The following is a 13,839-nucleotide window of genomic DNA, read 5'->3' as shown; positions in this document are numbered from 1 at the left end:
GCCTGAAGGGAGCCACAGTCCCCTGCTTTCCTTTCCTCTTGCTCATCATGGCAAGGATTCCGTCTCAAACTTTGCACAGGTGGAATGCCAAGTCTGTTACATTCCAAGGCATTACAAGCCCTTCTTCTGTAAAGAGAGGCCAGACCTCCCCCCTCCCAGTTATGCAACAGCAGCAAAAAGAGGGTCCAAAACAACTGTGCATCACACTGGGAGCCAGTGAAGGAGAGGAGTGAGAGCAGGTGCTCGGCTGCTGGGTGAATGGCCCATTTAAAAATTCAACAATAGTCAGAGAGGCGCAGGGAACACAAGAACCACCACGGTGATTGGTGAAATGAGCACTTCTCGATTCAGTGTAAACTCGTGCCTTGAAAGAAGGCACGCTGTAAACCACATTTCATAAACCTAGTGCATAATTTACCCTCCACAATATTATTTTAAAACATTCTCTTTGGCAAAAATCATGGAAAGAACTACCCAAGCAACAAATATCAGTGTTTCTTCAATTTCATATGTTCTTACAAGATATGAATTATTAGCTAGATAAAAACAGGCAAAAGCAGCCTTTTCACTGCAGAACCAAGTACTTATCTTTCATAACTCTTTTGAAAAGCAAATGTAGATGTGAAAGAGCGAGTGAAAAACATGTTAAATACATTGTGTCTAGACTTTGCCAAGGAAATTTGAGTGCACAAAATGAAAAGATTTTGCTACACCAGAATTTCAAATCAACGTAAAAAAAATTCAGCCTTGTATTTTTATGTATCTTGTCATTAGCATTTTATAGTTATACAATCATCTAGCTGTAGGGTGAATGTTGCTATATATTCAAGATGTACATGCATCCTACATGGCGAATAGCATCAACATAGTAAAATTAGACAAATGAAAAATGCTTTTCAGGCATCCCTTACCTTAAGGTTTCTGTAAACTGTATCACAAGCAGACTATTAGAAGGCAGGTCAAACATGTAAGGATATTTTCACTACGCCAACAGAAAACCTTAGAAATGATGGATCAAGGCAGCGGAAAATGAAGTATAGGTGATTATTAGGCACCATGAGACAAAGGATGTAGCAAAACATAGAGCAGAAAAAATATGAGGAGGAAAAATCCAGGCCTGTCTCTACAATACATGCAGATTTTTTTCAAATGTAAATTTTAAAGTGAATGCTGCTTTTATGTCACTGCATAAAGGAAAGCATAACAAGGCTGCTGTGCTTCCCTTTAAGCACAAGCGCATAAAGAGAGTAAGGGATGTGAAAAGCCAATTCTTTGTGCCGCTACTTAATCAATTGCACTCAGTTCTACTCGATGACACAGCCGCACTGCAAAGCCACTCAGCAGTTAATGGATATAATGTTGGGAAAGTACTCTGAGGTCTTTCAAAGAAGAGGTAGGGGAAAAACCCAAAGGAGCATGGTTTTATTACGGATTCCCAATAACAGAGCCACATTCTAGACAAAACGCCCACGACCTGAAAAGCAACGGAGATACTCATTTATTTTGCTAATTCTGATTTTTCCATATGAAATCACTTCTCTCGGCAGCTTGAAATCATAGTTGAGTTATCCTGTGTTCGAGTCTGGGCTTGTCAGGATAACCATTATACACTGTAAGGAATAAATATGTGCTCCAAGTGTTACAGCCTACGTTTACAATCTGTCAAAATGTACAGCTGAGGAGGAGTTATGTGTTTTTAACTGTATACATCCATTCCTAGCTATCACTCTTCCTACAGACAGCAAAAAGTCAACAATGAAACATAAAAGCTAAAAATAAGTGACTGAGTGATTGCTCAGAAGAGCTGCACGTGGGGCTCAGTGTTAATGTACACACATTCCTTCCTTCATTTTATTACTGCCAATTTAAATCAAAATCAAGGGCTCAGATCTAAGAAAAAGAAACATGCATGGCACAAATATGTAAAAGTCACTTGGAAGTAAAATCTTATGCTCATCACCACACATGATCAGCGTTCTGAACGGCACGTGCCCAGAATGCAAGGAGTGACTAATCTATGTTGCTCAAAATACCATGAAAAATGACAGTTATAAGCACTTCAAATGCTCAAAGACTTAGTGTCATTCCTTATGAGCTGAAAATATTCTTCATTCACAAGTGTGGTGACATGTTCTTTTGTAAGAATCAATCAAGTAAACATTTATTAAAGACCCACTGGATAATGACTTACTATGCTCTGATAATGGAAAATATTGCATTTAAAAAGTATGGTTTACATGCAGGTGCACAATCAAAGTATATATATATATTGAGGAAGTTCCCATGTGGCACAGTGGGTTAAGGATCAGTGTTCCCATAGCCGTGGCACAGGCCACAACTGCAGTGTGTGTTTGATCCCTGGCCCAGAAACTTCTACATGCCACAGGTGCGGCTGAAGGGGGAGGAAATACACACACACACACACACACACACACACATATATATATATAGTGTTGAATATAGAAAAAGTATAATCTTAGAAGGAGAACACTAGATTCAAAAAAATCAATACATCCATAACTTAAATGGGTTTTTCAGTTTTCTTCTCATTCTGTAAAAATTTATTAGGTGAAAAAACTGCATAAAAATCTTGAAAGTTTTAAATTTGAAATCTTACATATTCAAAAGGAGATGAGTTGTCTTACAATAGTCGTTTTTGAATTCCTTTTTAGTTTCAAAGTGTTCATCTAACCAAATCTCATAGGAAACCACCATATATGAGATAAAAAGAGGTATTTAATTCATACAAATCTGCTCTATAAGTGTAAGTTTATAACACTTATTTGTTAGGCAAATAAATGAAAGGTTTTTCTTTGATAAAGAGGAAAATGAGAAATAGGGGATTATGGATGATAGTTACATTCTTTTATGAGCTTGGCATCAGATTCATTTCTGTATTTTGGAGTGTTTTGCACCACATTAAGAAAATTCTGATTCATACACGCAAGTGGTTACAAATAGTAACATTTAACAGCTCCCTTGCAATCTCAGGTTACTTTTCAAGCAAAGACAGCCAGGGAAGCTTTCTTCCAGAGCCTGAACAAAAACTCAATAATCTATTAACACAAATTAACTCATCATCATTCATCTCAACTACTATAACATTTCCCATAAAGTGTGCTCAAGAGTGCATATGGGGTCTTTCAAAATTACAGTATTTAAAGCCAAATCAAACCTTTGAGAAACCCAAAGATCCTCCCTACTGCCCCGAATGCCCTAGGGGTCAGTAGAATCTGATTCCTATTGAAAGCCTGTCTTTAAAAGGTCTGCAAACATGCACTGAGTTGGTACCAATAATCAAAACTCAGATCCCCAGTGGGTGTGGCCCACAAATACCTGTTGGCAAACCTAGGATTCAAGCAAAGTGTGCCACCTGCAGACCTGCTGCCCTTTGGTCTCCTTCATTTCCTCCCAGTGGTCTCGCTCCTCCTCTCCACTGCTGTTTTGGCCCAGAGCAATCCAACCAATCATCTCTTTGCGCTTCATGGTACGCCTGTTATACACGGAAATCATCAATGTGACATCAGAGAGCTGAAAGAGGGCCACCTGGAAAACGAAGGTCTCCTTATAGACAGGATTGGGCTGACCACGCCGGATGGATGTCTTGCAGCGGGACATCTCTTGACCCACAGAATTGAGGAGAAAGAGCTTTCCATATGTATCTAAGGAAGAAACAATGGAAACGAGAAAACATAAGCACTTTGTATTTTGCTTGTTTAAATGCAATGTCTACATGAGCTGTAACATTTTCCTCTTTAACACTCTGCGTAGCATCTTTAGGCCTAGTCCTTGTTGTAGGAATAACACACCTTGCATGAATTCTTCAAGAAAGGGAATATTACTGTTAATGCTTAGTGTTTCATGTGGCCCGATGTTCATTAGAAGCTCTAACATGCAGGAGTGTGCACCTGCATAGGCATGTGTGCAATGCAGCTCCTCATCCATATTTTTTTTTTTTTTTTTAGGGCCACATTTGCGGCATATGGAGGTTTCCAGGCTAGGGGTCTGATCAGAGCTACAGCTACCACACTAGGCCACAGCCACAGCAATGCCAGTTCTGAGCCACGTCTGCGACCTGCACCACAGCTCACAGCAACCCCAGATCCTGAACCTGCCGAGCAACGCCAGGGATCAAACCCGAAACCTCACAGTTCCTAGTTGGATTCGTTTCCATTGTGTCAAGAGGGGAACTCCTTCATCCATATTTTATATAATAATACACACATATACATTTTGTTCTATCTGTTTTTCTTTTCATAGAACAAATACTGTTTTATGCTTAGAAAGCGTCTCTTCTCTTCTCTTTCTCTACAGATTCTTTGGACCAACTCATTTACTCAGGGACAACTACCAGATCTGTATCTCTGGCCTAGACTTCCCTTCCAAACTCAAGATCCAAGGGAAAACCATATTTCTTCTTGTGTAAATCCCATACGTATGTCATACTCATCATGTTTCCGACTCTTAAAAACTTCCTGTTTTAGTGTCTCCAGCTCTGTGGATGGCAGCATCATCCATTTGAGCATCAAAATCAGAACTCAGGGCTACAATTTTGCAAGACTGGCTTCCTTACCCCTTGTCCAGCCAATCAACCACCAAGTCCTGTTGATTCCATTTCTTTAATTGCTCCCAAGTCTGCCCACCTCTTTCCATTCTCATGCTACTGCACTCAGTGTACACCTTCAGCTCAGCTCACCAGCATCTGTCACTTGCATTACTGCATTTACCTTCACTGATCCCCAAGCACTGGATTGTGTAATCCCATAGTCAGAGGGAACTTTGTAAAATACAGATCTGGTTGGGTCACTCTCACCAGTAAACAAAGACTAGACCTTCAAAATATCCCAGTAGTCTCAGGAGACAAACTAAATTTCTCAGGATTGATTTTTATCTTCCAGTTTAATTGCACACTGAATTTATACACTGTCTTTATACACTGCATCCCCAATACACTGAACTCCCTTCATCCCTCCAACCCACCCTACTCTCTTTCCTTTTCCCTCTGCACAAGCTAGACATGCCCTGATAGCCCAAATCATGTCCACCTTCACATGACTTATAGTTACCAGTTCGGTTTGGATGTCACTTTATCCAGGAACTTTTGCTGACTACTTTGCCCCACCCTGACCATCTGTGGGCTCCATCACCATCTAGTTTTAGCTTCTCTCAGCACCTATTACCCAGTATTGCCATTACCTATTGTCTACAAGACTCTCAGTTCCCAGATGGGAGGAGGGACTGCTCTGTGGACCACTGTACCCCCATGCCTGATATAGCGTCTAACATCACAGACACTCAATAAATATTAAATAGTTTGTAACAAATGTTTGTGACCATTCAGGAAGATCAACTTTCTTTTCTTTCGGTCTCTAGTTTTGGAACTTGCGAAATGGAGCTAAAACCCTCATTTTATAACTCCTGCACTAGAATGCCATGAGATGGTGACTAGCATCATAGTTTAGTCCAGAAAGGAAGTACTAACATGGTCTATTTCTTTTGCTAAAATTTCTGAATGGATCATTACAAGGAAAATGATCTCAAGACAATTATATTTTTATTAAAATCACTTTAATTAATTAATTGCTTGACTCTTCCTTAACTACAACTTCTACTTCTAATTTAGGTGTGTCCTATCCTTTAAAAAAAATCAAAATATTCTGGTGTTTTTCTAATTTTATCAGTCTGTACACTCTGTTTAATGCGGGTTAAAAGCTGATTAGTGTTTACTGCTCACTTTCCCAACAAATAACCAGTCAAACTTTTTAAAGTGTAAACCTAGATCTCTGCAATTTACTGTTCTCTACAAGAGCATTGTGAGATAGGAAACAAATTACAACCTGAAGTTTTCTTTCTATGTTGATCTTTTTCTATTCCGGTTTGATGTGTTATTTTATGCACTTATCTGCTGAGAAACACAAGGTGTGAAATTACACTTCAGGTGTGAAAACACTTCTCTGTCTCAGAAACAGGGCTCTCCACTCTTCAAACTGCTCTACAGAAAAAGCTGTCAGAAAACCGACAATGGGGGAGTGAACTTGTGTTTCCGAAGCTGTACAGCTACATGATTCCTGCAGGAAAAGTTCAATCCAGTCACCAAACTGCTCTGGCAATTCTGCTGCCAGTTATGGCAGTGGAAATTGAATTAATCCTGCAAACAAAGACCTGCTCACTTCACAAAGAGAGCAATTTCAAGCTTTATCCTGTCAGAAGATCATTTTCTAATTACAAGAAAGGCTATTTACTACCAAACTGCCATCTTGGAAGTTGAATTGTGTGTATGACAAAATGGGAAAATAATAATTTTATAAACAATCCAGTCTGAGGACACCTGACCAGAAGATAAATGTTGTTGATTGTTCTAGCAAAAGGAAACATTTTATCAGTGGGAGTAATATACTTACTTTTCAGGGACCCAGGGCTGCAACCAGAAAATTACTTGTGAGTAATAGTGGGGAGTAAGGCTTTTTTTTTGGGGTTCAGTGAAATTGTGATGAGAACCAGTCAGAATGGAAGAGGAAGGAGCAAGTAAATACACAACTTAACTCTGTTTTAATTCTTTGGAATTGATAACTGTACAGAATGACACTGAGTTAATATTTTTTCTTCTGATGCTGATGCAGATGGCTCTCAGTGTCTGTAGCAGCTCAACACCATCAACAAAAGGCTGAATGGGTCATGATCCCTTTACAGTGCTGGATGCTGCTCTTCTGACCCAGCCTTGTCAACTGCTCTAAGGTCACCTGTCTCTTTCTCCAGAAAGGAAGACATACCACATGCACCCAAAAAAAAAAAAAAATTATAACAATACACCGTCTCCAATCTATCATGGTACAAAAGCATGTCATTTGGAACTCAGAAGCCATTTTTTCCAAAGAAACAACATAATACCACAATGGTTAGTTACATAGCTCATTAAAAAAAAAAAACATGCCTATTCACAGCATGATGTTCTAACAATTCTACTACAGACTCAGCCTTGAGGTGGGGGTGGGGGTGAGGTAGTATGATTCTATGGGCAAAGAAAAGGAATCTGGTCATTGAGCCTCCCCTTACCATCTAATATATTCATAATTATAAAACATTTTCAAGATACAGAAGAGAGAATAAGATTACACATGCTCAATTACCCACCCTGTAGACTTGTGGTATCTAGCATTTGTGTATTTACTATTGACCTTTTTGCTTTTTGTTTGCTTTTAGGAAATAAAATATAATTGAAGATACTTGAGTATCCCTCCTTGATCTTGTGTGGTTTCTTTTCTCACTAAAGATAATTGCTATCCTGAATTTGGAGTTCATCATCTTCACGAATGTTTTTAGCCTTTCACTATATAAGTAGCTGTAAATAAATATATCTAAAATATATTTAATAGTATTCTGCACATTGAAAAAAGTATTTAACATTTTTTTGGATGTCTTGCCTTTTTGCATTCAGCAATAAATTTTTTATATTATCTATATTGATATACACATTGGTAATTCATTTAAGTGCTGTATAGTGTTCCAGTGTATTAATAAAACACAATTTACTTATCCATTATTTTAATTAATAGACACTTAATTTTTTATAATAATCAAGAATTGAAAAGATTTCAGATCAATGCTTGGGGCATTTGGAGACAAGATGGCAGAGTAGGACTTGAGCTCACCTCCAATCACAAAAACACCAAAATCAAAACTAACTGCTGAACAGATTTCCTGTTGTGATGCAGAAGAAATGAATCTGACTAGTATCCATGAGGATGCAGGATTGATCCCTGGCCTCAATCAGTGGGTTAAGGATCCGGTGTTGCCATGAACTGTGGTGTAGCTCATACCTATAGCTCAGATCCCATGTTGCTGTGGCTGTGGTGTAGGCTGGCAATTGTAGCTCTGATTGGATGGATCCATAGCCTGGGAACTTCCATATACCATGGGTGCAGGCCTAAAAAACCCCCAAAACCCCCAAACCCCAAAAAACATAAAACAAAGCTAACTGCTAAACAACCATGAACAAAATAGACTGGAAGCCACCAAAAAAGATATCCTACACCCAAACACAAAGAAAAGTCTACAACGAGATAGTAGGAGGGGCACTTTCATGATATAAGCAATCCCATGCCTGCCAGGTGGGTGACCCACAAACTGGAAAATAGCTATATCACAGAGGCTTTCCCATAAGAGTGAGAATTTCAAATCCCATGTTAGGTTCCCCAGCCTAGGGGTCTGGCATTGGGAAGAGGACCCCTGAGAGCATTTGGTATTGAAGGCCAGCAGGGCTTGATCACAGGAACTCTATAAGACTAGGGGAAACAGAAGCTCCAGTATGAGAGGGCACACACAAATTTTCATATACATTGGGTCACAGGGCAAAGCACACTCCATAAGAATCTGGGCCAGACCTACCTGTGTGTTTTGGAGATCTTCTGGGAAATCAGTGATTGGCTTGGCTCACTGTGGGAGCAGGACACTGGAGGTGGAGGTCCCAGGGAATAATCATCTGTGTGAGCTCCCCTAGAAGCTGTCATTTTGGAAAAGTCTCTCCCCAGTCAACAACAGCCTACAAGGCATGAATGCTTAGAAGTCCAAGACCAAACAACAAGTAGCATGGGAACACAGCCCCACCCATCAGCAGGCAGGCTGCCTAAAGTCCTCCCAGACACACAGCTGCCTCTAATCACACTCAGAGACATATCCCTGCCCACTAGATGGAAAAGACACAGCTCTACCTACCAGTGGGCAGGCACCACTCCCATCCATTGGGAAACCTGCCACAAGCCCCTGTATCAACTTCAACCACAAGAGGGCAGACATCAGAAGCAAGAGAGGCTTCAGAATCCTGCAAACAGGAGACCACAAATACAGAAATCTAGACAAAATAAAATGGCAGAGAAATATACTCCTGATGAAGGAACAAGACAAAACACCAGAACAGCTAAGTGAAATGGAGATAAGCAAACTATATGAAAGAAACTTTAGAATAATGATAGGATGATCTGAGATCTTGGGAAAAATTGGAGGTAAAGATTGAGAAATTATGAGAAATGCTGAACAAAGAAACAGAAGATTTAAAGAACAAATAAGCAAAGAAGAACAACACAATAACTGAAATGAAAAATTCACTAGAAGTAAACAATAGCAGAATAGAGGAGGCAGAAGAACAAGCAAGCAAGGTGGAAGACAGACTGGTGGAAATCACTGACTCAAAACAGAAAAAAGACCCAACTAAAAGACATAGACTGGCTGAATGGATACAAAAACAAGATCCATATATACACTGTCTTCAAGAGACCCACTTCAGTTCTAGGGACACATACAAACTGAAAGTGAGAGGATGGAAGAAAATATTCCATGCAAACAGGAATCAAAAGAAGCCTGGAGTAGCAATACTCATATCAGACAAAGTAGCCTTTAAAATGAAGAATATTTTAAGGGACAAGGAAGGGCCCTAATGATCAAAGGATCAATCCAGGAAGAAGATTTAACACCTTTATTTTTTTTAACACTTTTAAATATCTACACACCCAACATAGGTTCACCACAATACATAAGGCAACTGCTAACAACCTTAAAAGGAGAAATCAACAATTTTACAATAATGTGGGGGACATTAACACCCCACTCAAAGCAATGGACAGATCATCCAGACAGAAAATCAATAAGGAAACACTGGCCCTGAATAGAGCATTAGACTTCATAGATATTTATAGGACATTCCATCCAAAAGCAGAAGAATACACATTCTCCTCAAGTGCACATGGAACATTCTCTAAGATTGATCACATTCTGGGCTACATTCAAACCTCGGTCACTTTAATTGAAATCATATCAAGCATCTTTTCTGACCACAACACTATGTGACTGGACATCAACAACAAGAAAAAATCTGCAAAAAAACACAAACATGTGGAGACTCAACAACACACTACTAAACAACCAATGGATCACTGAAGAAATCAAAGAGGAAATTAAAAAATACTTAGAAGCAAATGACAGCAAAGATAGGACACTCCAAAATCTATGGGATGCAGCAAAAGCTGTTCTAAGAGGAAAGTTTATAGCAATGCAAGCCCACCTCAGGAAACAAGAAAAAGCTCAAATAAACAACCTAACTTTACATCTAAAGCAGCTCAAAGGAGAACAGACAAAACCCAAAGTTATCAGAAGGAAAGAAATCATAAAGATCAGAGCAGAAATCAATGAAATAGAAACAAAGAAAATCAAAGAAAAGATCAATGGTTTAAAAGCTAGTTCTTTGGAAAGATCAACAAAATTGATAAACTCTTAGCCAGACTTCTCAAGCAAAAAAGAGAAAGGACTCAAATCAATAAAATTAGAAATGAAAAAGGAGAAGTAAGAATGAACATCACAGAAATACAAAGGATCATGAGACTACTATATGCAACTATATGCCAATAAAACAGAAAACCTAGAAGAAATGGACAAATGCTTAGAAAAGTGCAATCTTCCAAGACTAAACCAAATGAAATAGAAAAGCTGAATGGACCAATCACAAGAACTGAAATTGAAACTGTGATTTAAAAACTTTCAAACAGGAGTTCCTGTCGTGGTGCAGCGGTAAACGAATCCGACTAGGAACCATGAGGTTGTGGGTTCGGTCCCTGCCCTTGCTCAGTGGGTTAAGGATCCGGCGTTGCCGTGAGCTGTGGTGTAGGCCGCAGACGCGGCTCGGATCCTGCATTGCTGCGGCTCTGGTGTAGGCTGGCGGCTACAGCTCCGATTAGACCCCTAGCCTGGGAACCTCCATATGCCGCAGGAGCGGCCCAAGAAATAGCAAAAAGACAAAAAAAAAAACAAAAACAAAAACCTTTCAAACAAATGAAAGTCCAGGATCAGATGGCTTCACAGGCAAATTCTATCAAACATTTAGAGAACTCCTCTCCTTCTGAAACTATTTCAAAAAATGGCAGAGGAAGGGATACTCCCAAACTCATTCTATGAGGCCACCATCACCCTGATACCAAAACCAGACAAAGATACCACAAAAAAAGAAAATCACAGGCCAGTTTCACTGATGAACATCGATGCAGAAATCCTCAACAAAATACTAGCAAACCTCATCCAACAATACATTAAAAGGATTGTACATCATGATCGAGTGGGATTTATCCCAGGGATGCAAGGGTTCTTCAATATCTGCAAATCCATCAGTGTGATACACCACATTAACAAACTGAAGAATAGAAACCATAAGATCCTCTCAACAGACGCAGAAAAAGCCTTTGACAAAATCCAACACCCAATTCTGATAAAAACCCTTCAGAAAGTGGGCATAGAGGGAACCTACCTCAACATAATAAAGGCCGTATATGTCAAACCCACAGTATATGTCATTCTCCATGGTGAAAAGCTGAAAGAATTCTCGTGGAGATCAGGAACAAGACAAGGATGTCCACTCCCGCCACTACTCTTCAACATAGATTTGGAAGTCCTAGCCACAGCAATCAGAGAAGTAAAAGAGACAATAGAATCTGAACTGGAAAGGAAGAAGTAAAACTACCACTATTTGCAGATGACATGATACCATACCTAGAGAATCCTAAAGACTCTACCAGAAAACTGTTAGAACTCATCCATGAATTTGGCAAAGTCGTGGGATACAAAATTAATACACAGAAATCAGTGGCATTTCTATATACTACCAGCAAAAGATCAAAGAGAGAAATTAGGGAGGCAATTCTGTTTACCATCGCATCCAAAAGAATAAAATACCTAGGAGTAAACCTACCTACAGAGACAAAAGACCTATACTCTGAAAACTGTAAGACACTGATGAAAGAAATCAAAGATGACACAAATAGATGGAAAGACATACCATGCTCTTGGATTGGAAGAGTCAATATTATCCAAATGAATACACTACCCAAGGCAATCTACAGATTCAATGCAATCCCTATCAAATGACCAAGGACATTTTCACAGAACTCGAACAAAATATTTTAAAGTTTGTTTGGAAGCACAAAAGACCCAGAATAGCCAAAGACATCCTGAAAAAGAAAAATGGAGCTGGAGGAATCAGGATCCCTGACTTCGGACTGTACTACAAAGCTACACTCATCAAAACCACATGGTACTGGCACAAAGACAGACATATAGCTCAGTGGAACAGGATAGACAGTCCAGAAATGAACCCAGGCACCTACAGCCAACCAATCCATGACTAAGGAGGCAAGAATATACAATGGACAAAAGACAGCCTGTTCAATAAGTGGTGCTGGGAAAACTGGACAGCCACATGGAAAAGAATGAAATGAGAACACTCCCTAACACCATACACAAAAATAAACTCCAAATGGATTAAAGACCTAGATAGAAGACCAGATACTATAAAACTCTTAGAGGAAAACATAGGCCAAACACTCTCCGACATAAACCGTAGCAACATCTTCTCAGGTCCACCTCTTAGAGTAATGAGAGTAAAAACAAAAATAAGCAAATGGGACTTAATTAAACTTAAAAGTTTCTGCACAGCAAAGGAAACCCTAAACAACACAAAAAGAAAACCCACAGAATGGGAGAAAATCTTTGCAAATGAATCAACTGACAAGGGATTAATCTCTAAAATTTATGAACACCTTCTGGAGCTCAATACCAAAAAAGCAACCACCCCATCAAAAAACGGGCAGAAGATCTAAACAGACAATTCTCCAAAGAAGACATACAGATGCCCAAAAATCACATGAAAAGATGTTCAACATCACTCATCATCAGAGAAATGCACATCAAAACCATGATGAGGTACCACCTTACACCATCCAGAATGGCCATCATCCAAAAGTCTACAAACAGTAAGTGCTGGAAAGGGTGTGGAGAAACAGGAACCCTAGTACACTGTTGGTGGAATTGTAAATTGGTGCGACCACTGTGGAAAACAGGATGGAGATTCCTCAGAAAACTCAAAATAGAACTACCGTTTGACCTAGCAATCCTACTCCTGGGCATCTAGCCAGAGAAAACTACGACTCGTGAAGACACACATACTCCGATGTTCACTGCAGCACTATTCAAAACAGCCAAAACATGGAAACAACCTAAATGTCCATCGACAGAGGAGTGGATCAAGAAGATGTGTACATATACACAATGGAATATTACTCAGCCATTAAAAGGAATGAAATACTAGCATTTTTAGCAACATGGACGGACCTAGAAATTATCATGCTAAGTGAAGTCAGTCAGACAATGAGACACCAACATCAAATGCTTTCACTCACTTATGGAATCTGAAAAAAGGACAGAATGAACTTCTTTGCAGAATAGATACTGACTCACAGACTTTGAAAAACTTCTGGTTTCCAACAGAGACAGTTTGGGGGGTGGGGGGGGGATGCGCTGGGGTTGTGGGATGGAAATGCTATAAAAATGGGTTGTGATGATCATTGTACAACTATAACTGTAATAAATTCATTGAGTAATTAAAAATATATAAAAAAGAAAAAATAAAATTAAAATAAATCATCACCATTAAAAAAGAAGAGAATAAAGAATGAAAATAAATGAGGACAGTCTAAGAGAACTCTGGAACAATATTAAACACACAAAAGTTCATATTATAGGGGTGCCAGAAGGAGAAGAGAGAGAGAAAGAGCCAAAGAAAATATATGAAGAGATAATAGCTGAAAAGTTCCATAACATAGGAAAGGAATCACTCACTCAAGTTCAGAAAGCACAATGAGTATCATATAGAATAAGCCTATGGAGGAATACCTCAAGACACATACTAATTAAAGTGACCAAAATTAAAGACAAAGAAAAAATATTGAAATCAGCTAGGGAAAACCAATAAATAAATGCATGGGAACCCCAATAAGTCCGTCAGCTGACTTTTCAGCAGAAATC

General features: G+C 39.1%; 1 protein-coding gene across 1 annotated transcript in view; it reads right to left on the bottom strand.

Moving 5' to 3' along the window:
* Positions 1-2,691: 2,691 nt before the first annotated feature.
* Positions 2,692-13,839, bottom strand: part of SYT16 (synaptotagmin 16) — a 120,676-nt gene continuing 109,528 nt past the window's right edge. Inside the window, exon 6 of the mRNA XM_047769219.1 lies at positions 2,692-3,662. Coding sequence (XP_047625175.1) covers positions 3,349-3,662 — 314 coding nt within the window. The 3' untranslated portion in view covers positions 2,692-3,348. The remainder of the gene's footprint in view (positions 3,663-13,839) is intronic.

Source organism: Phacochoerus africanus, chromosome 2 (genome assembly GCF_016906955.1).
Source record: "Phacochoerus africanus isolate WHEZ1 chromosome 2, ROS_Pafr_v1, whole genome shotgun sequence".
Lineage (NCBI taxonomy): Eukaryota > Metazoa > Chordata > Mammalia > Artiodactyla > Suidae > Phacochoerus > Phacochoerus africanus.
Note: the sequence above shows the minus strand (reverse complement) of the source record. Positions and strands in the feature narration are given on the sequence as shown.